This window comes from Anser brachyrhynchus (assembly GCF_964034855.1).
Source record: "Anser brachyrhynchus genome assembly, chromosome: 11".
Taxonomy (NCBI): domain Eukaryota; kingdom Metazoa; phylum Chordata; class Aves; order Anseriformes; family Anatidae; genus Anser; species Anser brachyrhynchus.
This window is the reverse complement of record NC_137706.1, coordinates 15,215,108-15,239,050: the sequence shown is the minus strand read 5'-3', so window position 1 is coordinate 15,239,050 and position 23,943 is coordinate 15,215,108. Positions and strand designations below refer to the sequence as shown.

The 23,943-nt window shown below is 42.0% G+C and overlaps 1 protein-coding gene and 1 long non-coding RNA gene across 3 annotated transcripts in view; one reads left to right on the top strand and one right to left on the bottom strand.

The window, feature by feature from the left end:
* AGBL1 (AGBL carboxypeptidase 1) overlaps positions 1-23,943 on the top strand; it is a 330,445-nt gene that overhangs the window by 43,769 nt on the left and 262,733 nt on the right. The window contains exons 3-6 of the mRNA XM_080607077.1: positions 17,812-17,875; positions 19,175-19,321; positions 19,800-19,931; positions 22,283-22,376. Of these exons, the coding sequence (XP_080463203.1) occupies positions 17,812-17,875; positions 19,175-19,321; positions 19,800-19,931; positions 22,283-22,376 (437 nt within the window). The remainder of the gene's footprint in view (positions 1-17,811; positions 17,876-19,174; positions 19,322-19,799; positions 19,932-22,282; positions 22,377-23,943) is intronic.
* LOC308200779 lies at positions 19,399-20,994 on the bottom strand. 2 transcript variants are annotated; one of them, XR_013955804.1, is made up of 3 exons: positions 20,226-20,994; positions 19,894-20,017; positions 19,399-19,567 (listed from the first exon to the last, which is right to left on the bottom strand). It is a non-coding gene; the product is annotated as an uncharacterized lncRNA (long non-coding RNA). The 2 variants fall into 2 exon arrangements; XR_013955805.1 differs by lacking the exon at positions 19,399-19,567 and adding an exon at positions 19,595-19,813.

Below are 23,943 nucleotides of genomic sequence, written 5' to 3'. Positions count from 1 at the left end.
GAAAGTTACCTTACTAGTTTTTTTTTTTTATTTTATTTTATTTTATTTTATTTTGTTTTGTTTTGTTTTGTTTTGTTTTGTTTTGTTTTGTTTTCAGTGTAACTTGCCTGTCTCTGTGTTCTTACAGCTTGTTTAATGCATGTTTTGCACTACGTTGTGTTTTTGCCAAATCTAAGTTACAGTCCTCTCTCAGTTACTTTGGATAATTTAGAGCTGCGTGTGCATCTCTATGCGATTCATCAGCAAAGCTGTATGTGGGGCTAGAATAGGAACAGGTAGGTCCACTGAAAGCGAAATACATGGCACTGTTGGCAAAATTGCAAGGTAGCCCAACATTCAACCCTAGTGTTACAAAATCTAGCTTTAGGATAAGAAGCTTGTTTCCCAAAACTCCATATTCATGTAAAGAAGAGCAAAGCGCTTTCTTGTTGTATCTTCAAGCAAATGCAGAGGTATGGGTGCTAGAGAACAAGAAAGTGGTTGATGACAATTTTATATATATATATATATATATAATTATCATACAGTTGTTGCTCTGCAACACCGTCACCTATCTCTGGTACACAAAAAAATAAATAATGGATAAAATAAATAAAAATAAAATAAAATAAATAAAAATTAAATAAATAAATAATGGTTAAAAAAGACCTTTGCTTGACACAGTTGGAAAGCACTGACCTGGGAAATAATAAATTTTGTTGATGTTTGCATTTGCTGATAACATCCCTCTGCACTTTGTGATGTTCTGCAACAGCTGTCCAAAACATGGTTGCTTTGTTTTTGTGTCCTGCCAAATTGTCAGTGCTGGTTCATATTCTTTTATTGGGCATGAAGAACATGTCTGCTGCATACAGCAGGCTATTCTGCAGGATAATATTATTGTGTATTTTCCATTTATCTTAGCACATAATATTCCTTTGTAACCAGAAAGCTTTCAGCTGAAGAATGAGGGAACATTCACACGCCAAGCCAGTCTTTATGAACTTAAGAATAAAAACAACCTTTCTCCTTCAGTCGGGGCTAGATTTCTACCTCATTTCCAAGTACCGTCATGGATTATTATTCTCAGCCTGGAGGATGTACCCACCTGAGATAAGCTCAATCACCTTCAGCCAAGGGAACGATCTATCCCATCTCCTCCTGGTCTCACAACCTGGCTTTAGTAAGGATGTTATCATGCAGACCAAAACCTGAACAACGTGCACTTCCTAACAAAACTCCTGCTCTAGTCAAAGAAAGAAACACATTTGGTTTCTGAGTTCTTCAGAACTGTTCCCAGCACAACAGAGGAGCATGATCCTCCAAAGACAGCTCAAACCCATGAAAGCGCGACGTGTTACAGATGTTCTGAAAAGTGACAAGGTGAAAAGCAAAAACTGCTTTTAAAGTGCAGCTGCATTTTGTCACCAAAATATCACTGCAGGGAAGACATGACATTTCAGATCCCTAGGTAAAAAGAGCTTCATTGCTTACAAGGTGCAGCTTTCAAATGTGAGTTTCAAATTTAAGAAAAACCTCTCCCTGTCTCATAGGTTTTGTGTCAGTATTGCAGAGCCAAGCACTTAGGAGTTTTCTGTATTTTTTTGTTCATTTTGGTTTTAACCCTGTTACCTTCTTCTTTGTTCTCTCTTCTTGACCTTTCCCACCCAAAGTACTCCTACAATTATCACCTCCCCTCCCTCTGCCATCCTATTCTGTTCCTATTTCTGCATTACAGCAACTTCTCTGCCCTGTCTTTCATACGCAGGCACTGCAGTACCTATACCAAGGCTGGGCTGGTTGCTACTCTTCACCTTACTCCCCAGTCACAGCATGGCAGAAATCAGCATCCACCCCAGGTACAGCTTATCATCAGGGGAGAAACTCTGACATCCCATTTTGCAGGAAGCCTCCCTCATGCCAAATCCCAGAGATGTTTGGGTTTAGATCTCTTGCTTATTTTAAAGCCTGGAGGATTTATCTGGTTGATACTTTAAAAAGCTGCTAGTAGCTAAGCAGACCAATAGAAAACTTAAGACAGCATCTTTTGTTGTGTCCCAGACTATTGAATCACTTGTTTTAAAGCATCGATCTTCCTACTGCTGGTTGTCCCAGCCCTCATCTCACTCCATCCTCATGCTTGTTAGCTAAATAAGCAGCATTTTGTTTCTTCCTCTGCATTCTCTCTGCTCTCTTCCTTGCCTGCCAATCCCAGATGTGGGCCTGCCTTGGTTCCCCCTGAGAACGTCTCCTTATTCCATGGCAGTGTACTTCGTGTCGGCTGAGGAGTCCCAGATTTCCTGTTGGCTCTCAGCTTGGTGTTCACATGCTTCCTGAAGCCACACTCCCTGCGTGCGTATTCCACTAAGCTGGCAACCCCTGGGGCCGTTGGCAGATCTTTGGCTCATACTTTGTCCTACTATGCTGGACTGCAAATGTTCCTAAATGCTACAGTTCAAAAGCAAAGAGGTGAAAATCTTACGTATCCATGGAGGATGTGTTTTGTGTAAAAGGATTCCTCTCGGAATGACTGTGGTGCCCAGCAGGGAAGAGATACAGGATCCGCTGTTTGCTAACTTGAACCTCTCTGCTTCTTTGCGCTGTGTCTTCCGAGCTGGTCTGCTGGCTGGCTGACAAAGCAGTTCTATTGTTATCCTAAAGTCAAGTGGGAAGATAGCTGTGCTGCTCCAGTGACAATGAATATGAAAGCATTTCACAAAATGCTTTTGTCCCCTCTGCATCCTTGCACTTATTCTGTCAACAGAGCTGCTGAGATTCCCAGGACTGAGTGAAATAGATGTAAAATCCAAAGAATTGCTCAAAAAACTGAGTGCCCACTGGATTGCACAGGGAGTGGAGGAGCTTGGAGTTCAGTTTCGTATTTTTGAGAGGCAATTTGGCAAGCAGGGGTTAGTGGAAGACCCTTACAGGGAAGAAAAATCAGCTCAAAAACAGATGGCCATTTTTATGTGGTTCATTAAACAAGTTTTATTGACATTGTTGTACCTAAAGTGAACAGCAGTGGACTTAGCGTTCTCCTATTCCTTACAGCAAATATTCTAGCTTTGGAGCAGCTAAAATAGTGCAGTGTGGTCCATGAGACACTTGGTTATGGGGTTCCAGGAAAAACCCTTCATGGGGAAACACTGGATGCGCCACCATCACTTTCCTGTCACTACTGCCAATGCCACATAGACCACACATGTCCATTTTCTCTTTTAACTGTGGAAGAAAAAGAAAATTCCTCTGCAGGCAATTCTATAGAGATGGTCCAGGCCAGCACCCTAGCTTCCAGGGTCCTTGTCCTTCCCACCTCAGCTGTCACCTTCTCCCCGTCCACAGAGAACCTAAAGGTAATGCACAGCTCTTCCCTACAGTTCCTGCCTCACCACCATGGGGCACTGCTAAGCAGGAGGAGACCATGCACCTACCGAAGGAAAAGGAGGCTAGCATTTGGGTATTAGCCCCAAATTCCTGTAAGGCTATGGGGGAAATATCAACGTTTGGCATTCTTGCAAATCAGTGCAGATCACTAGCAGCTCACAGGCAGCTTGAAGCACTTTTTGGGCTCTGCTGAAACCCTTCTACTGGCCAAGCTGGGACCAGAATTTCACTCTCTGTCCCCAGGCTGGCTGCAGCTGTTTCTCTGAGCACACTGCCAGCTCCTCTGAAAATGCCTCCAGTTGGGCTCTCCAGAGTTCCCTGTGACTGCATTAATGAGGACGCAGGACCTCGAGGTGCAAAATCCACCCAGAGACTGACTTGGCAGCAACTACAGCTGGACTGAGCAAGAAAGTGCGTTTTTTCTTTTCTTTTCTTTTTTTTTTTTTGGCCCTGGAAATCAAGCAGAACTTTCCATGTCAAAGTTTTAAAGTGGGCCTCAGTCTGTCTTTTCCTCGAGACCCCTGGGTTCCCTTAGTGAAGAAATGCAAATGCTCAGGATAGTCTTGTCATTAGAACGCAGGTCTGGAGAAATGGGTTATAACCCTCTGCATCTGACTTAATTCTACATAAAATGGCTAATAACCCCGCCATGTCGCATATCAGTGTTTGAGAAGATCAGGCAATGAACATTTGAAAAGAAAAAGTTCTGGTGAAAACACAATAAAAAAAGAGAAAGTGGAATGAATTAATAGTTCTGTTTCAGTGCAGGGCTTCGATTGGGCACAATAAATAATGCACAGGACCGCATGCTAAACGATGAGGACAAAAAGCTGTATGGGGTGATCTTCAAGGCAGAAGACACGTTCATTCTGAAGCAGGGGGTTTGTGAAATAAAACAAGTTATTGCGTAATTAAGAAAATATATATTGTTGTTCCAGGGGGCCAAATGAAATGACACGAACATTTTAAAACTGTCGTCTCTCAGCTGTTGAGGGCCTAGCCTTACTGCATTCATGGCCATGCTGTTTAACTTAGGCTATTTGCATGTAATATAATGGTACATTATATCACGTTAAGCAGCTTTATATCGCATATTTTTGGACAACTGCTGCATTATAGACACAAACACACATTAAGCTACATTAACTAAGAAGGTATATGCATTTGTTTATAATACTTGTATTTCTCATACAGTATAAAAAATATTCAGGTACATCTGCTTATCTATATGTAAGTCAAGAATAATTGCTGGTGGTTACCTTGCTTCCCTGGGCATTTTGTATGCCTACAGATATATTTATTATATCACATCAATACCTTTATATCAATGGAAAATTTCAACCTTCTTCTTCTCTTGGGCTTCAATAGTTTCCCTCTGCGATACATGAAAAGAGTTGTTTTCATACAAAGAGGTATTTGCTTGAATAGATTTTACTTGTGTTTCTTTATATAGTATAATCTTATTTTCAGTGTATTATGCTGCATTTCGTTGTAATGACTTAGAGATCCTTTTGAGAGGTTTTTTTTCTTCTTTTTTTTTTTTTTTCCTGTTCAATGCATTGGAGCAGTCCCCTTGGCTTTATTTGTAATGGCGATATACATCTGTGGTATAAAATATGTTTATGGACATTTGGAGTTAGAGTTCATCACATTACATTTAGCGGAGAGTGCAAGACAGTTGGACAGTTGGTTGTATAGAAAAATGTGTGGGCTGATGATGGTTAACTTTAGCACTGTCTTCTAACACCAGCAGAGAGTTTCACTGATGCGTGCTAACAGGAAGGAAAACATTTCCAAAATGTACCAGGAATTTAAGAGATGGGGAGGGATTTCGTATCACTCACTCTGGTATAGCAGGGCTGAAAGTTGCCCTGGATATGTTGCTGTCACAGGGACACTGCCTTTGCTTGATTACTCCAGTTTGTGCGAAGATAGGTAACACAATGTGTGTCATCATTACATTTGTGAGAAAAGTTGGGGGAGGATTTGTGCTTCTGGGGAAAGAGAAGATGAAAGCCTGTCTTTCCAAAGAACCCAAGAGAAGTGCGGAACTGAAGTGGTATTTGCCAGCAGCTCCTCATGAAACGAGCCATGCTCCTGGGGAAAGGTGGCCCTTTGCTGTGTGTGGTAGGGTTGATGTATGGAGACCTGAGAACCTCAGGTTTTCACATCTTTGCAAATCCTGTATCTGCAAACGTACTAATCACCCACACATGTCATCGTGTTCTGCCAGACTTTAGCCCCATGACTACATTCTTCTCACCAGACCAGGATATAAAATAATTCCCTGTTGCCTTTCCCTGTTCTTTTAATAAGCACTTGTCTCATGGACAGTCTATTTGCACCTGTTGGCCTTCAGAGCCTGATGGGCCATAGGATAGAAGTGCTGATCCATGAGCTGGAGCCATTCTGCATGCCGGCCTCACTGATCATCTCCTCAGGAAAGGATGAGGGACTGCAATTCTTGGTCAGAGCAGCCTGATTTTGGTTCCCAGGAGAGTGTTGGACCAGAATGAGCCTGGAAAATGGTGGGACATAACCCTTGAAAGAGAGCGACCATCTTCTCTAGTGAGACTGATAACAGACCAAGGCAATCTCAAGTCTCCCTTTTCCCCATTTATAAAACCACATTCACTTCAGAAGGTGGGGAAGGAGCATTAGGGGGAAGCCCTACAGATTTTTCTTGTACAACTATAGGTATGGATGTCCAGCCTAGCTGACATACTGGTGGGTCTTCGGTGCCTACAGTCCTAGAAGCTATGTGCGCACTATTGTGCTGCAGTCATGAAAGACAGTTTAATTTCAGAAAAGGCAGTTGAATTATGCTGACTTTGAAGCAAGAACATCAATCAATGAAGACACCAAAGTCACACCCAAGATTTAGTATTTCCTGATGATCTGTTGTTCCATTACGGCCTTTGTTTTACTGAGTGGAGACCTATCTTATTATAAAGAAATGAAGGTTTTAGAAGTCAAGAATTTGTCCTTGATTTCATAAGATTTCTTCTAGAGAGGTCAAAGATAATATAGTAGAGAACCCTCCACCCACAGGCAGTAGTGAGCTACACAGAAGAGAATGAATGCTTTAGACTGTCTATTGATTGACAGAATAACATCTGCTCGACAAGAAATTCACTGGGCAAAGTAAAACCTCCTTCCCTTAGGGGGTTGAGAGAACAAGGCTGCTTTTTTTTTTTTTTCTTCTGCTTTTTTTTTTTTTCTCCTTGTGGTTTGTTCTCCAAGAAGAACACAGCCTTCTTTTTCAAAAGGTGCTGTAGGTTGAGGTGGAATTAATGAGAACAGCAAAACTTTCATGGCAATTCTTATTAGAAAATTGAGTAATTCTGACATGGAAATGTCCTTTGGGAGAAATAACTAGTCTAGCAAAGAAATCTTGCCTTTTTTCCACCTTTCAACAAGGGACACTTTGAAGGTAAAACGTTTCTTTTTTTCTGAGACTAGAGCCATGGAAACGCCACAACATTGCACTTTTCTCCAGTCAACAACTGGTAAGTCTTTTATGTGCATTAATTGCTGGTGTAATTTACAGGCAGAGGTTTCCCGCTGGACCCAATGGGAATTTGATCCCTTCAGTAAACAGATTCCTCTCCCCTGGACCCATCTGCTCCACCACACTCCCTGCTATCTATTCCCTTCCTTTCCGCAGAATGATGTGGTATTGATGGCTAAAACAGGAGTCCTGGGCTTTGTTCTCAGGACCGCTTCAAACTCTCTCTTTCAAACTCATTTAATATCTGTGCCTCCAGATTTCTCCACTTAGTTGCTAACTGGAGATAAAACTCATCTGTCAAGTTTGGGTGGAACTTAGTTCACTTCTTAGTTCACACTCTTTCCCAAACCAAGGGTGGAACAAGTTACTTCATGAGCAGATGGCATTCCTTCACTGGGTGAAATCAGCGTAATGCCTGTGGTCCTCTGCCATCCTCTGATTTTTACGGCATTTGTTCTGGAAGGCCAAAGCAGAAGATTTACAGTGAAGATAAAGTTGGCCTTCCACTTTATTCAGAATTAACCTGACAAGCAGAAGCGTGACAGAGAGAGAAAGAGATCCTTCCATAAGCAGTTCACTTGGCATAGTGAATGCCCACCTGTCTGCACTGCAAAAGGAGGGGAGGAGGGAGAATGGTCCACCTGACCTTTCCCTACGATTAAAATGCTGATCTGATGAAGTCAGAGGAACAAACTGAACTGCCTCTTTCGACCCTCCATTCTTCCAGGAATAAACCAGCACCATCCACATGGGGACAGTTTCTGAAGAGGCTAGGGAAAAACAGAGGTACTGCCCTGGTTTCTCCGGCCTCCTTTTTGGGAAAGTCCCCTGTATTTGAATGGTCTTTTGCCCCATGGTATGTTCTGTAAGTGGGGGAGAGAGCTTGAGATGCCAAACGTGAAAGAGAATGTGTGCCTGGCTCTGTTTTTCTTCAACAATTTCTCTTCCAATAGGGCTTAGGTCATTTGATCTCCCCATAATGCACAGGGATTTCAAGGGGACAGCTGGAAGCAGAGATACATTAAAATGACTTGCTCTTGGAGATGAAAACCATACTTAGTGGTTTGTTTCAAAAGTTCCCATAGCAGAAGCTGTATCTTACTGAAAACTTTGGAGGGTTTTATCTAAAAGACGATTATTTAAGCGGCTGACAGATCAAACAGATGGAAATCTTCCTAGCTGAGTTCCCCTAACAAAGCTATGTCCTAACAAAGCTTACGGAGCACTGCTATACCAATGGGACCATGCACAAATAAAACAGGACACAACAACAACTTTGTGGTGGTCTCTCCATGCTGGCGACGGATAAAGGAGTTACACCTTTATGACTATGTTTTGGCGTACACTGAACCGGCCACTGGGTATTCCCTGAAAAATTCACCTTTCTCTCAGAGATCTGCCCATCAAGACTGCATTTGCTCAGATCTCAGCCAGACATGGGCGAGACTATGAAGAACTCAGAGGTCCCCTTTGCTGTACCAGCAGCAGAGGAATACATGGCTCCTGCTGAAGATCGCCTCTTTTTTATGACTCATATGCCATCACGTGTTCAGCCTGTTCCCACATAAGAGTGTCTCAGGAGAGTCTCTGAACGAGGCTGTTTTATCTGCAGTCTGTCCTTTCGCCATGATTTCTCACAAAGGACCATGTCTGCAGCTATCGTCTGCCTCACTCCCAGCATCGTTTAAGCTCTGTGAGCTAATGCCAGCCCACGGAGTTCGGTTCAGTCCACAGGTGTCTCAGAAAGGTGAAGTTAAAGCAGAGAATGGCACAGCAGGGGACACCATGCTCCTGACCTCCTGGGTCAGGCTGTACTGGGTCAGTGTGGCTCTTCAGACACCTGCAGGCACAGCAAGTGGCAAGGTTTTCTCAGCTGCAGAAGTGCCACAGCCTTGCTGCACAGAGAAAGGTGCTGGTAGGAGCAGAAGCTCTCATTTATCTCTCGCTTTGCAATGTCCGTGATCTACATCAGCCTGATCTCAGCTCAGGACTCTCAGACAGGACCCTGAGCTAGTATTTTTAAATTGAACTCCTGTCACGTTTTCCTAGAGCACAAATGCAGCAGTGAACTCATTCACTGAGCTAATAAAATGCTTTTTAGCTTGACCGGCCAGCACTTAGTTTGCAAGTGCTTCTGTGCTGTTGAACTGAATTAACAATGTCTGAATAAAGCCCCAAACATGCCTGCCTTTAACGTGGTGGCATTGGATTGCTTCTGCTGGGTGTCTTGCACAGGATATAGACTAAAGATAATAGAAACCTTTGTTACTTTCTGGATGGAAAATGACATACCACTGTCATACCTTTTAAAAACTTGGCAGCCTTTTCAGAGAGCTGAGGGCTTTGCTTTTAAGAGATTGCTGTTAAAATCTAGACAAATGGCTCTCAATAATGCAGTTAGACAGATGTTCTGCTTTACATTACCAGTAATAATACTTCGAATCATCAAGAATTTTGAAGCAGAGTTTGCTATTCATTATAGATGCCGAGTTTCGTTTGTTGTTTGATTTTTCACTTACGCTGGGTGGGAAAAATAGGTTCATCATTTTCACTTTCAGGTTCTATCTCCTACGAAAATAAGCTGTGACTAACAATAGTTATTAGCAGTATGTCCCTGCTACCCGTACCTCAATCATCATTATTAAGTGTTGATTGATTAAAGGCATTTTCAGTGCTGTTCCAGAAAACACTCCTGAAAGTGGGGTAGATTGACACATAAGGACACTTATCTCAGCAAGAGAAAGGCGTGCTGTCAGTCTAAACCAGAACATACCTTACAGTGCTCCTTTTCTTCAGCATAGCAGGTCAATCTCAGACTAATGTGTAACAAATGGGAGCATTAGCCCTGGAATAGAGAGAGAAGCCCCAGCAGAACACAGCATTATGCTAGGAAGTGCCAAGGCAGACCAAGTGTAGACACAGTTACTCCTGTGGTTTTATGGTGCCTAGCCTAAGCAGGAACATCACAGAGAAGATGAGGACAGCAGTATCTTCATTTTGGTTGTTTACTTCCACCTGCACATGCTTACATTTGCTGTGGTATTCAAAACCTATGGTTTTATTAAAAAGCAAGTACAGCTGGATTTTTTCCAAGCTCACTTGTACTTTGAGAAATGCCTTTGCTTGGAAAACAAAACAAAACAAAACAAAACAAAACAGAAAAACACTTCGTTAATTTACAAATCCACTTCTTCTTTGAAAGACAGAGTATACTCTGGAGTGGCGCCCGTAAAATCTCACAAAGGAAAATTGTAGCATGTTTCATGATGCTCTTTCATCACGAGTAGAGGAAAAGAAAACTACAGCTGAATGGAAAACACAGATTCTTCCCTATTAAGTTTGGGTAGCAGCAGAGTTAAGTAGCTGTAACAGAGCAGCATTTGAATGAAACATTAATATTTTAAAATATTTCAGTAACAGGTAAAGTAATATAAAGTTTAGGAATAGACTCAAGAAACACCAATAAACAGTAGGTGCTAGCATGCATATAGAAATTGTTGTGCAAAAATAGTTAATGCTATATGAAATCTTATTAAGAGAGTGTGAAAGACACATACTAGGATAATTTTGGCATTAGAATAAAAATGGTTATTTTTTTCTTTTAAAAAAACCGAAAAATGTGAATGATATAACATTAAATCCAGTCAAAATCTTTAGGTGTCAGAGGCAACTTATTGTGAAATAGGAGATGAAACCTCTGAGAATTTATCTGCAGTAGAAATTACAGAAAGAACATTAGAAATATTCAAGGGAACATCTAAAAGCCTTTTGCAGAATATCACGTGTTTTGATTTATTTCAAAGTTTCCTCATTCTTTTAACACTTCCAATTTGACAGAAGCATTTTAAGGTTATATAATAATGTGTTTTACCACTGGTTCTGCATAATAAAGTAATTGCTCTATTAGAGATGCATTAGTGAGAGGAGGAAGTGACACAAAGGAACTTTGTATCAGGAGGAACTTCTGCACAAGGACAATCATTTTTTTATTTTTTTATTTTTTATATTTTTTTTAATTTTTAGAACATAGAGAGAACTTTGGCACGAGAAAAAAAGCAGGAAAGAAAAAAGCTATTTCCTTTGCTAAAGGCATCTAAGAAATTGCAGTCTATCAGGGCATAATTCCTGCAGATATCTGGATGTGAACGTGTTGTGTTAGTGTGACATGCTAATGGTGTGGCACAGATGATGAACAACCTTGCCCTGAAGTGAGGTGAAACACCTTGGAGACTTTGTGATAGAGGAGGCAAAATCACGATCTATGTGCCTCTTATCTCCTGTGTAGGTCTGCAGCATCTCCCTCATCCTTGGGCATGAGGATGAATATCACTTCAAAAATAGGGCTAGGATGCGCTGATGGCGAGTAGCCCTTTTTTTCTCCCAGTGTGGCATTCGGATTCCTTGCAGGAGATATTTTTTTCTGCTTCACTTACTCCTGGGAAGGTGAGAGCTGTAATACCTCTGTGCAGAAAGTGTTTCTGCTTCTTACTGGACTAGCTGTCTGAGCTCTGCCCCTGGTTTTGCCACTGAATCACTTAGGTGATGCCTAAGTGAATTTCCCACCAGTAGGTGATATTTCCCAGCAGCAAAAAACAAGGGACAATGAATATGATACCCTTCGTGAAGGATGCAGTGGGGCAGGTGTTAATTAATATTTGTAAAGAAATCTGTGATCTTGCGATGAAAGGTGTTATGTTAGTGCAATTTATTGCATTAAATATAGTAAGATTCCTTGGCACAGATGATTTCCACCATGTTATTCACCAAGTTATTTTGGCTAGAGATCAGCTCACGCCAAGCTGTTACATCTCAACACCTTCAGTGTTTTGAAGACATTCAGATATAAGTTTGGACTTTGCCCATGTCTGCCTTGTGGCAGTTCATTCCCACAGAGCGTAGCACATATCCTTTGAGTACAAGCCCTGAAGCTCAATGAACAGGAGCAAAGTCCTGTACAATAACATGTAAGAAGTTGGCTTTGAGACATGGTTTCTGCCCAGACACCTGGATGATCTGCCATCCATTGTGAATGACACCTAATTACTGAACCCAACTGTGATCTGGTGTGTTATTGAAAAAAATAAAATAATTGCAGCTTATCACACCCAAGTGCAAGCAAAGATGAGAAAAACATACCTTCAGGTCAACGGAGATAAAAAAAAAACACACTTGGCTGCATCAGGCCACAGACAGACATTTTTTATGATTTTATTCTGTATTCCTTGGTATAAAACCCACAGGCGCTGCTTTGGGCTGATGCACAGAGCCTGGCTTGAGCATCAGTAGTGAGCATCAGTAGGAATGAGAACGGCTGGTGCTTGGGTAGAGAGGGCACCAGCCTTGCCAGGCAGGGGCGCGCAGGAGCAAGCAGAGCTCACGGACAGGAGCAAGGAGCAGTCGGACCACGTGTCTTGTTCTTGGAGGCCCCTTGGCCGCCCTGCATACAGTTTGAGGGCTACATGATCCCACACAGCTGTGAATGCCTCTCTTGCAGGATTAAGGAGGTCACTTAGGACACTATCCTAGCAGCAAGGTTCTCCTCTCCGTGTCTTTAAATAGACCCCTTCCCTTCCACATCTCCTTGGAGTTTCCTGGCCTATCTGACTCCCGGGCAGAGGAAAGCCGGGTTAGCCTGGAGAAATGCACTTGCTGTATACCACAGAAGATGGTGGCGATGCTGAGGACATTTGGACATTTTGGGAGCAGGGGCGACAGGACCATGACTTCTTGGGATTCTTCTGACACTGGATGATGTTAGGATTGTAATGAAGTGCTTCATTTAGTCTGTAATCCTTTGAGTTGCAACACTCCCTTATTCTGAGGTTGCCTAGTGAAATTTCAGAGATCCCTGAACACAATTTTTCCCCTCAGAAATAATATTTTCCAAACCTCCACATATCCAATACTATCGATAACCTCCCAGCAAGAAGAAATCACAGCTGGCTGGCTGAATATCGAGGCTGAAAATGGGAGCACACAGGCAAGAAACTCTCCAGGGTATTTTCCTCTCTTATTTTAGCATGAATTTTTAGCTCCACTTAAATTAGAAAAAGCAATTTACTCTGGCAAGGCGCAGAACTTAAGGCGCCGAACCTGGTTTTGCAGTTATTGCAAGACCTGATAGTCAGGTGTGAGAAGATGTCCAGCTGGCAAACCCCTAACACCAGCGGTGCTGAGCAGTTGGGTCTGGTGCACACCTCCACCTCGCTGGCAGCAGAACATCAGGAAGGGAGCCTCTGATTTAGGTGTTAATGCAATTATTAGCAGCCCTATAGTTTCTGGAGGTCTCAGGAGAGAGTGAGGACTAATCCTTCTCGGCCCCTAACCTAGTCTTGGTTTTAGCAAGCGTAACTTTGCACCTAGTTTTCTCTTCCAAAGACTTTGAATGCAGAGAAAGAGAAATCTTCTTGCAGATGCAAGTGTCATTACACAGACAGTTAGGCTTCTGACTGCTGCTATTTGTGTGAGCGTATTTATTAAGGGTAAGAGAAGAAAGAAGGATGTATTTTGAACATGTCAAATCCTGCTTCCCTATTTAGAAACAGGCTATTTAAAAACAAGCAAACAAATAAATAAAACTTGGAACTGGACATCCTATTCCTCAGCCTCTCTCTAAAAAAAAACAACTCTAGAAGTGTGCTAGCCCAGGTCTTTTATTTATATATTTATATATAAATATATTTATATATTTATATATTTATATATTCATACATTTATATATTTATTTCCAAGTAGTCACACAGCTTTGTGGGACTACAGCCAACAATTAATTTAATAGGAGCATTGTTAGAAAACACGTTATCCATTGCCTTCCAGAAGTTACTTCTCTAGTTTTGCATTCGTAATTTTTGCGGGTGGAATAACAGCTTTGTACTTCTTTCCTCAAATAAAATATTTATTAGTAAATATCATGCTGCACAAATTAATATTGTATGATTTCTTACTGGGCATTCTTTTTTTTTTTTTTTTTTTTTTTTTTTCAGCCACCGTGCTTAGAATCACAGTAAACACTCTCATTAATTTGCATGTCTTAGTTGGATAAATACGTACCTCTGGGCAAAAGATGTGAAAGCCTGAGAGGTACAGAAATGACTGAGTTTTTGGGAATTATTCATTTTAGGGCAGCGCTAACAGGGGAACTGCACCAATAGCCACTGCCCTTCAGGTGGGACAGGAAAAATAATCTCTGGTGGCTCTTCAAAGCCTGGAGAAAAAATCCCAGGATACTTCCCTTGTAAAATGAGATTACCTGGTTCTGTGGCTTAGTTGCAATTTTATAATCTTGTCTTGAGTAAATAACAGCTTTTCTTGGCGTGTTCCCAAGAGCAGGATGAGAAGATAGGAACTCCTTCCCTGCGTACTTGTGGGTCAGCAAAATAATCTGAGCTGCCAGTCAGAAGGATCTGGGGATGGAGCTGTTGTCCTCCAAACCCAATATCACCAATTAATCATTTGCTGCCTGGATGTATCAATGCCTATATGCTGGGGTATTTTTTATTCCTGGCTTTCTCCATTCCTCTGCTGTTTATGTATGAGGAGCTTCAGCCAAGCTAACCAAAGCTCTGGTGTTTCAGGGATTAATTCCCAGAAACAGCTCAGAAAAGTCTTAGAGAGGAACTATCAGCCGGAAGCTGATTAAATGCATCTGAACTCAGCCCTGTGATACTCCCAGTTGGGTGAGAAAAACAGCAGGCTTCACTGAAGTAAGGCTAAGATGAGGGGCTCTGGCCAAAAAGTACAGCCATGCTTGATATTTTAAGTGATGCTTTTTGTTACTTTAGACCTTGTCCAGCTGCAAGCCGTGAAAGGCAGCTACAGGCTGTTGTAAATAGGTAACAATTTGGCTCTGACTCTAAATCCTTTTAGTGAAATCCTGCAGGAGGCTGGCGATTTTGTAATCTAACTTGAGCCTCTGGGAACTTTTCTCTGCTCTCATTCCACCCATATACCATGAATGCATCTTCATTAGTCTGTGCGCATACAGATATTGTATGTAACATTCGTAAGTGCTGGCAGGAATGGAAAATATTTAGCAAGAGGAATTTTACTTCTCTCCTTGCTTAACATTTGTTCTTGAGCAGTCAAACATATCTTTCAATAAAAATAACTAATGTGTTTATTTTAACCAGAGCTGGGTAAGTAATTTGCATTAAAGAAATTACCCTATTCATCTTTTTTAGATCAGACACAAGTTGTGATTTTCTCATTTGTATTTACTGTTCAAAAAGATTTACTGAATATTTTTATGAATGAATTTGTTGGCAATTCTTCCACAAACAGTTTGGTATGAGCATTAAACAACCGATTCTCCTGGAACTCAATGTCCAGATTTCTTTGATGTTTTAGAAAATAGCAAGCTAATTAGCCAAAATCTGAGCTCTCTCTATTCAACAGGCAAGCCATCATCTTGTAAGACAACAACAATGGTAGAGCTTTTAGAGCTTTATATATATATAAATATATATAATACATATATATATAATATATATATATTTATATATATTTTATATATATATATATTTTTTTTCTGGCTGTCTATTATGAATTGGAGCTGTACTCCTCTGTGATATTCTGTATTATTCAGTGGTTGAAATCCTGGTGCCACTAAAGTTAGTGGGAAATATAATTTCTAATGGGACTAGGGTTTTATCCACTGTTTCAGCAAACACACAAGCCCTCCAATTCCCTCATTAGTGCACTGGAGGAAGGGGAATGATGGTGCACCAACACAATTAGAGTTTCAGTGTTAAAATACCAAGAGTAAATATTCAGGTAAAATATTTGGCAATATCACCCAGCTCTAATTTGCACATTTTAAAGGTTGATCTTTCACATCCCCTCAAGTTCTTTGTTCATCTGTGTCCCTGGATAAAGCGCATGGAAAGTCAGAGGATATCTTATGTCATCACTATTTGTGTTAATGGCTTAGGAAACCCACAATCCAATCAGTTAAAATAAACAGCCCAGTGTAATAGGAGCATAAATCAATGAAGACTTCATTACTGAAACCTTAATGTGTAATCCATCCACCTACAGAGGAAAGGGATACTGAGAGGCAGCAAGACAAAACCAGAGGACAGTCAACGCTGATATTTAAAAAGGTGCTGAGGACTGTAACTCTTCTTGGAGTCAGTAAATTTGGTGGATACTCATCACCCCTGACAGCTTGCTCCTGACTGTTAAGTCCCTATGATAAAAAATGCCAAGGAACTCTTGGGAAGAGATCTCTGATCACTGTTTATTTCCTCTGAAATCAAGAGACTTGAGACAGCACAGGACTGTGGACTAATGAACAAAGAGACCAATTAGCAGGATTATCACGTGACTGAAACTGTACGTTACCAAGAAGCAATGGTATTCGTAGCCACTCTGACCCTATTGCAGCCTTTCCTCTCTCGAAAAAAGGCTCTCTTTCCCTTGTGTGGTCCCTTGAGCCAGTAAGTTGGATTTGGAAAGGCTCTCTAAGGTGAAGCTGAAACAAGAGTTAGAAGATTTTGTTAAAGTCATATTGTTAAAGTCATATATTCTCTTTGTCTTGGCTGTCAAAGAACTGGTAACCCCATCATACCAACCTTTTTGATTTCAACGAGGTTCATATTTTTATATGCATATAAGCATATGTAAGCATATTCATATGCTTCATTCCTTTGTCTCACTCAGGGCACATCTTCCCCCACTATAGTGGTGAAAGGGTATGATACAGAGCTGCCTAATTAGCTACACCATCTGCAGCACCATTTCAGCTTGTGCTGTGACTTTAGCAGGGATCCACTGGAAATAAATCTTCTGCTTGCATTAATAATAGTCATTATTAAAGATCCGTATTAGGTAGATTTTCCAAATATTCTTTCTACAATTCCTTTTTTCTAGGTGTTACTTCTTGATTCCTTGTCTTGTATCATCAGTTGCATAACGTTAAATGTGTCAGAATGGTTGAGTCGTTTTGGCTGGTGACATAATTGTATATATCCAGAACATGTTCTAGTAGGTTAAGTTTCTGAAGCACTTCAATATTCAGAAATATAGGAGCCTTGTGTAAGATATGTATAATATATTATACAATTTTAATAACTTAATCAGAGATACGGTGATTCCGTTATAGCTTATGTGAAACACCTAATGTTATTCAGGACCGAAGCTACACAAATGAAACTTTTCTATTATATTGCAAATTTCTTTTGTGTTGTGTTTTATCTTCAAGGATATTAAGAGATCTAGAACTTAACCCAGATCTCGCATACAACAATACAGACTGGTGATTAATTCCTCAGTCTCAGCGATGAAATCTTGTTGGAGGAGAATTCAAGCAGAGGTCTAGTGTATCACACAGATGGGTGGTAGATATCATGTGTTCCCTTCTCCACGAGTACACTGTATCTGATTTCCTCTAGAGAAAAATATAAAGTGAATCTAAAGCAGAATGTGTGATGGCAGGGTGTGGTGCTTACTCAGACTTGATTAAAAATAAGTTTAGGGCATCTTTCTTCTCCCCAGACTCCAGGTTTCCATGTGGTTGTAGCTGTAAACCTGCAAAGACAGGGTAATTTTCTTGTAAATGAGATGAATATAATTTAAAGTTATTCTTTTCCAGGTGCTGCAATAAGGGATGTTCTCATTGAAAACCACCCCACATTTAACATTGCTGTGTGATAAAGAAAAAAAAAAAAAGAGATGTAATTTAGAATTTAGATGTAAATTCTGCAGAAACGCTATTGTGTATTAAATATTGTGTGGTATGATCAGTATGTCTGTCACAGGCTTTTACAATGTGTTTATCAGTATGGCTGCACATATTCACTGGACAGATGGCACAAAAAGTACTCAGTATCCAAGCAAGGATATCGGTGCCTCTGCACCGCATGAGGCACTGCAGCCCGGTGTAGCACGAAGTTCACTGTCCTGATTTTATCCCTAAACTTGGTGTGTTTCCATTTCAGAGCTCCTGTGACAAGGATGTTATGCTGAATATTCTCAGCGTCCTCACTGACCTGCTCTCTCTGGGTAAGGAATTGAGCTCCGGGGCAATGCCTGCAGGCTAAGGGCAGGCAGGGGTTGTTTGAGCAGGGCAGGGAATTCAGATCTGTGTACACTCAGCCAGGTGTTTGCAGGCTGAACAAAACATGAATTGTACCTATAGCCAGTCCTCACTTCCATGTCCAGAAAACCGAACTTACGCTCTAAGTTATATATATAAAAAAAAGGCAAAAAATCTCTATTGATTTTAGTTCAAAATAAGCCCATGAGTTTCAAGGTTTTTCATAAGCCCTGGCAGTGAAACACTGGAAATATTCACCTGTGCCAGTGGAGGGTGGGTTGTGAGATGGTGAGAGGAACCTGACTTCCTGAACTGCAGGGACTCTGATGGAGGGAGTTCATCACCTTCCCATCGGCATCTTCACCTCAGGGCTGCAGGGATGACATGTTGCTGCATGCGCCTGAGCAATGTGAAAAAAATAAGTGAATTGGCACAAGAACTGAAAGAATATTTATTTTTCCTGCTGCTCCACCTCAAAAATGTCTTTTGCTAAGCAATTTTCAATCCAACTGAGCTGCTAGACTGCGTTGGCAAGAATTGAAGCCTCCTGCATTACCCACTCCTCACAGCCCCATCACAGACATCACTGGTCCAGTTGAATCTCTCTTTTGAAGCCTTACAGAATATTCCTCAGTTAGATGGAAGGATTGCCTGCTTGAGGACAGGAGGTACCATCTCCCCTCCAGGTGTCCTGAGGGCTGAACATGCTGCTTCCACCAACCATGGAGAGCTGACACAGCTGCCAGAGATGCACACGGACCACTGCTGATGCAGTGGAGCTCACAGGATTAGTGTGTGGTTTCTTTGGAGACCTTGTTTGAAAGCTGTCTCCAAAGCTTCCCTAGGATTCCTCTTCATTTGGCAGACATCCAGAGCTTTATTCCTCTGCTGGTTTAATTTCCAATATCTAAGAAAAGATCACTGAGCCTTCTGCTCCTTTGAAATCTGTTGGTGTCTCTGCTTATTCCTCTCTGCTGCATTTCAATGCACAATGAAAAACTTCAGCAGGATGTGGGTTTGTAAAAGTAATGACCGCTGGAGCAAGAAGAAGCAGACACAACGGTTTCACCACGCAACCATGAGCCATGTCTCCAGTCCGGGGGCACCCAAGAGGTCAAATCTGCAAACACCCTGGAGTTTATAACAATAAAGCAACACAGGAAGGCCTTTGTATGCATTGTGCAGGTTGAAAGCTATCAATAACTGTGGCTTTGGGGCAAAGATGCTCTGATCAAAGCCTTTTACCCTTGCCCTCTTTTCCCTAGGGACCGGACGGAGAATTCAGTACGTGATCAGCAAAGGGGGCAGTGAGGCACTGCTGCAGGCCCTCATCTCTGCTGCCCGCACCGAGCCCCCCGACCACAGCATCCTCCTGCCCCTGCTACGCCTCCTGGCCAGGGTTGGCCAACGAGGTACTGCTGCATGGTGGAAATGCATAGGTGGGTGGGGGAAGCTCAAAATTCGTGGACAGCCCCGGCAATAAACAGCACTGATAGAGCACTGTGAGTTTATTTGGAGGATGTATTACTTTGGAAATCCAGGTCATCTATCGTTTGGCAAGTTGGAAAACTTTTAACAAGACAGGGAAGGTGTACGTGCACACAATGCTGCTTCTTGAACAGGTTTCATCCATGTTCTGCCTTAGGTTGGCCTTCTAGCTGAAAGAAAGAAACCTAGATGAAATCTTAAAATATAATTTCTCTTTGTATATGGTAATTGTGAGTAAATACATTTTTTTTTCTGTTTTCAGTGCAATCTTCAAATAACACCAATTCATTTGAATAACTTTGTTATGAGATCCCAGCTTAAGTGTGGTCCAAGTATGCTTAAAAGCACTGCTGCAGAGGCCTGCTCTTCATAATAATTTTGATTCTGATATGCTTTTCACAGATAGGAAGTTTGGGCTGAAAGTACAGAAGGCAGAAGCAACTGATGTAATCCTGAGCTTGACAAGACAAAATCTGGGCCACCACCTGAACCTCACCCACTGCCTCTGGGTCCTGCGGGTTTGTGCTTCTAATGGTGAGTACCTGGGTTTTCCTCCTTTCCTCATCATGGAAAGGACAATAACTCTTTCTTCATCATTTCAGAGCAAATAAACATCATTCCTGTTTAAGGCAAGTGCCCACACGCACTGTTAATATACAGAATTGGACTGAAAAGTCAGAACAGTCCTAGGTAGTCCCCAAAAGGTCTACACAGTGTATTTCATTTGCAGACTATGAAAACATAAGTGCTATAGTGAAAAACTATTCACAATAATGATCTCCTATTCCATAATATACACAGTTAACTCCTTTGCTGAGACTTAGGTACCTTAAGCCTCTATGCAGTTCCTCAGAGCAGCTCCACATGCAAGGGAAATGCAGGTGGAGAAAGAGGCAGAGGGAAATCATTGACTTATTCAAGGTCCCTCAGGAAGCACATGTTAGAGCTGGGAACTTAATACCTGGTCTTCTATCTTAGTATTCCCCTCATGTACTCTTCCAGTTTTTCTTGCTTAGCTATACCCTCATATTAAACAACTCAAGTAATGAGATTTCGAGTATTCTCTCCAGGGATCATTACAAATTCATACAGGCTTTCCCTACTATAGAGCACTGAGTTTGTCAGCACAAGTTTCCCTCTGCTCACCCCAACCATTTTCTCTCCCTCCCTGCTTCCTTCACCAGCAGATAACTCTTGAGAGCCATCCTGCCTGCAGTCTGCATCCTAAGATTTAGCATTCCTGGCTCCTAGCCCTGCAGGTCCCTCCTAGCTATACAGGAGCTAGTTTCATGCAACGGGCTTTCTCAGGCAAGCGGCCAAGCCTCAACATTCAACTCTCCTCCCTGCAACAGACAGCATTTAACAGGCTGAGGCTGGCTGAAAGTGCAGCTAAGGCCAGAAGCTGAAATGTGCCTTTATTTGGGTTTCACAGCTGTGGTAATGACCGTGTGCTGCCTCCCACCCAAAATGATGATCTACACCAGTCGCTGCTCCCTGCTTCAGTGCACCTGCATCCATTTCAGCTGCAGATGTTGCAGAGGTTCCAGGATGTGCACTGCAGCCTGGCCTCCTTTCTGTTCATGTCAAGCCCCTTACTCTACCCCAGAACCCATCCTCTGTTCCTTCACAGAGCTCTGTTGCTCTCCAGGTACCTCCACTTCACCGGCTGTGCTTCCACCTTGTCCAGCTAATTTTGACTCTGTGATCTCTGCGGCCCAGCTGGAAAGCTGCAAGGGAGGTTAGGTGAAGGTTTGTGAGGATGTGGTACCAAACTAGGAGATCACATGCTCCCTACCTTAAAAATTATTTTTATGGAGTGGAACTAGAGAGGATCCGTAAGCATATAAAACTCTGAGAGTGCTTAGGCATGAAAGCAGAAAAGATAAATCCTTGTCACGCTTCTTTGACCTGGATTTCTCCCTTCACGGTCTCTGCCACCAGTTGTATGTGGCAGCCCACCTCCCACTCTGGGGCAGGATGAGTTCAAGAAGCCTTGTCCACTGCCCTGTCTCTAATGAATCACCAGCTACAATGAAAGCAGTTGGCAAGCCACGCAAGGCTTTCCATCACCGGACAACTTGGCGGAGGCACAGTAGGACAGCAGGAGATGATGGGCCCTCTGGCAGCTCTCTAATGATCACCAGGAAATATTTACAAAATAGGCAAAACCTACCAGTGGGCAGACAGCCAGGTCTCCCTCTGGCTGTTTTTGCTTACTGATCCCTTCACCCTGCTCACTTGCATCTAACATTTTAGAGCTTTATTTACCTCTTCTTTACACAGAGAACCTGGCTTATAGTAGTGAGGCCTGGCTGAACAGCTTCTGTCTGCACTGGGAATTTTTAGAATCGATTGCAAAATCTATCTATACAAGCTCCTGGTGTGCTAATAAGTGAAAGACTAAAGGTAGCTGAAATTAGGCTGCACTTGAAGCACCCCTTCCAAAAATATACTTCCAAACTGCTGAGTAATAGCACAGAAAGAAAACTCGGCCCTCCATACCCATGTAAAATAAGCCATCCACATGGAGTTGCCTCTGGGAAATGCATGAAGAATTTGAGCCCTTCCATTTTCCTGAACCTATTTAACTATGATTTGTTCTCTGGAGAGTACAATATCCACTGGGAAAGGGCTTTTGGGGAGCTTGGAAGAAGTGCAGAATCTGAGAACTCATTTTGTGTCTGACCTTGTCTCAGGGCGTGTCCACAGACAGCTCTGTGTTGCACTTCTGTGCCTGTAAAATGATTTGTGAAGTCCAGTTGGAAGCCCGTAGAAATCTGCACATAGCCCCAAGGGCAGCTACTCCCTTCCCTGCATCACTTCTAAACACAGTATTGAAGACCACCTGCTTCAGAGCTGACTGCTTTTCTCTTTTATTGCTTCAGTTACTGCAGGAACCACGCTTGGCATCAATGGAGCTATGGAACTGCTTTTCAAAGTCATCACCCCCTACAGCAAGCGACACATCAGGACAGTCAGGTAGGCAGTAGCCACAAGGGAACTCATCTTTCCTGGCCAGCAAGAAATAAAATTTTGGTTCCACTTGAAAAGGCAAAGAAATCAGAAATGGATGCACAATTTCCACTCACTTTAAATCTGCAGAGTTTTTTAGGAGGCAGAAATAGCTCCCTGAAGGACATGCTTGTGCTGTGTTTTATCATATGATTCATGCTGGTGGCCATTTATTTGTAGTGTACCCTATATTGTGATGGCAGTTTGATTGCAAGGTATCGTCCTTCATTTTCCAGTCAGGACTGGATTTTGAGAAGCACATCCCAGCAGCAGACAAACTGCTCCTGCCTGTCCCTTAGCAAGAACCTCCTGTCACCAGTGGCCTGGGAGCAGGTACAATGAAATTGTGGCAGTTCTTTCTTTTCCTCCTTTTGGAGAGAGTTGTGACCAGGTCATCATGATATTTTTGTAGGATGACAGTTCTTGCTAGTATTAACCTGGGTCCATTTTTAGGCCCATTCCAAATATTTCAAACTATTGCGTGTGTTTTGTTTGTTTTGCCTTTTTTTTTCCTTTTTTTTCTTTTTTTCTTTTTTTTTTCTTTTTTCTTTTTTTTTTTTTTTCTGAAGAGAAGTCCATTTTGTATCTCCATCTCAATGGTGAACATTATTCCTCAAGTTCAAGATTCTCGCCACAAATACCTTTCAAGGCAAACTATTTAATACAGAAAACAAACATCCTCAGAAGGACATAACATATTTCTGTGGCTTGCTCCTCACAAACAAAAGGTAGAACTTACTGCTATGACCTCTGCCCATACAATCACATTTGCTAAAGAAACACAGAACCTGCTGGTTCTCTCCTTTAGACATGCTCTGCCATGTGGACCACATAATCCTGACTGGTTCATGCGTGTCTTAGCAAGGACATGGCAACAATCAGTCAGGTTTGCCTTCTGTATGGACTTAGGTCTAGTTCATGGTTGGAGATTATTGAGGAAGTAGCTTTAGGATGGGCATGATGTGAAGGTGAGAGGTAGGTGGACAGACATGGCACAACAGTTTGACCATTAGCTGGGGAGTGGACCTGTCACCCTGGATGAGGAGTCTAATAAATCTTGTCCATCCTGGCGTAATCGTCAAAGATTAATACCAGTTCTCCCAACACGGCCAGTTACACAATACACTGTAAGGGAAGGGATTCCTACTAACAACAATTTATGAACTTGTACGTCAACACATGGTACTATTGTTTGCTAAATGCAGGAGTCTTCCAGTTCTCCAGACTGTGTGTCTGGGGCTATAAATAAAAATTGAACAGTTTGCCTTACTAAATAAGATAGTGAGTGGGCCCAGCAGATGCACGACTTCCTGCAGCTGCCTTGTTAACGGAGGCCAACTCACTTTTGTCTGCAGTTTTGGCTTTCTAGTGTGGTGCTAAGTACCTGGAACTGTTTCACAGCTTCAGTTCTCTCTTAGCCAGCGTACCTGTGATTCCTCTACATGGTCTCTCCAAAAGTAAGATATCAGGATGTTCCCGTGCAGGAACAGTTGGGATATCACCCAACTCAAAGAATGTTATTGCTACGGTATTA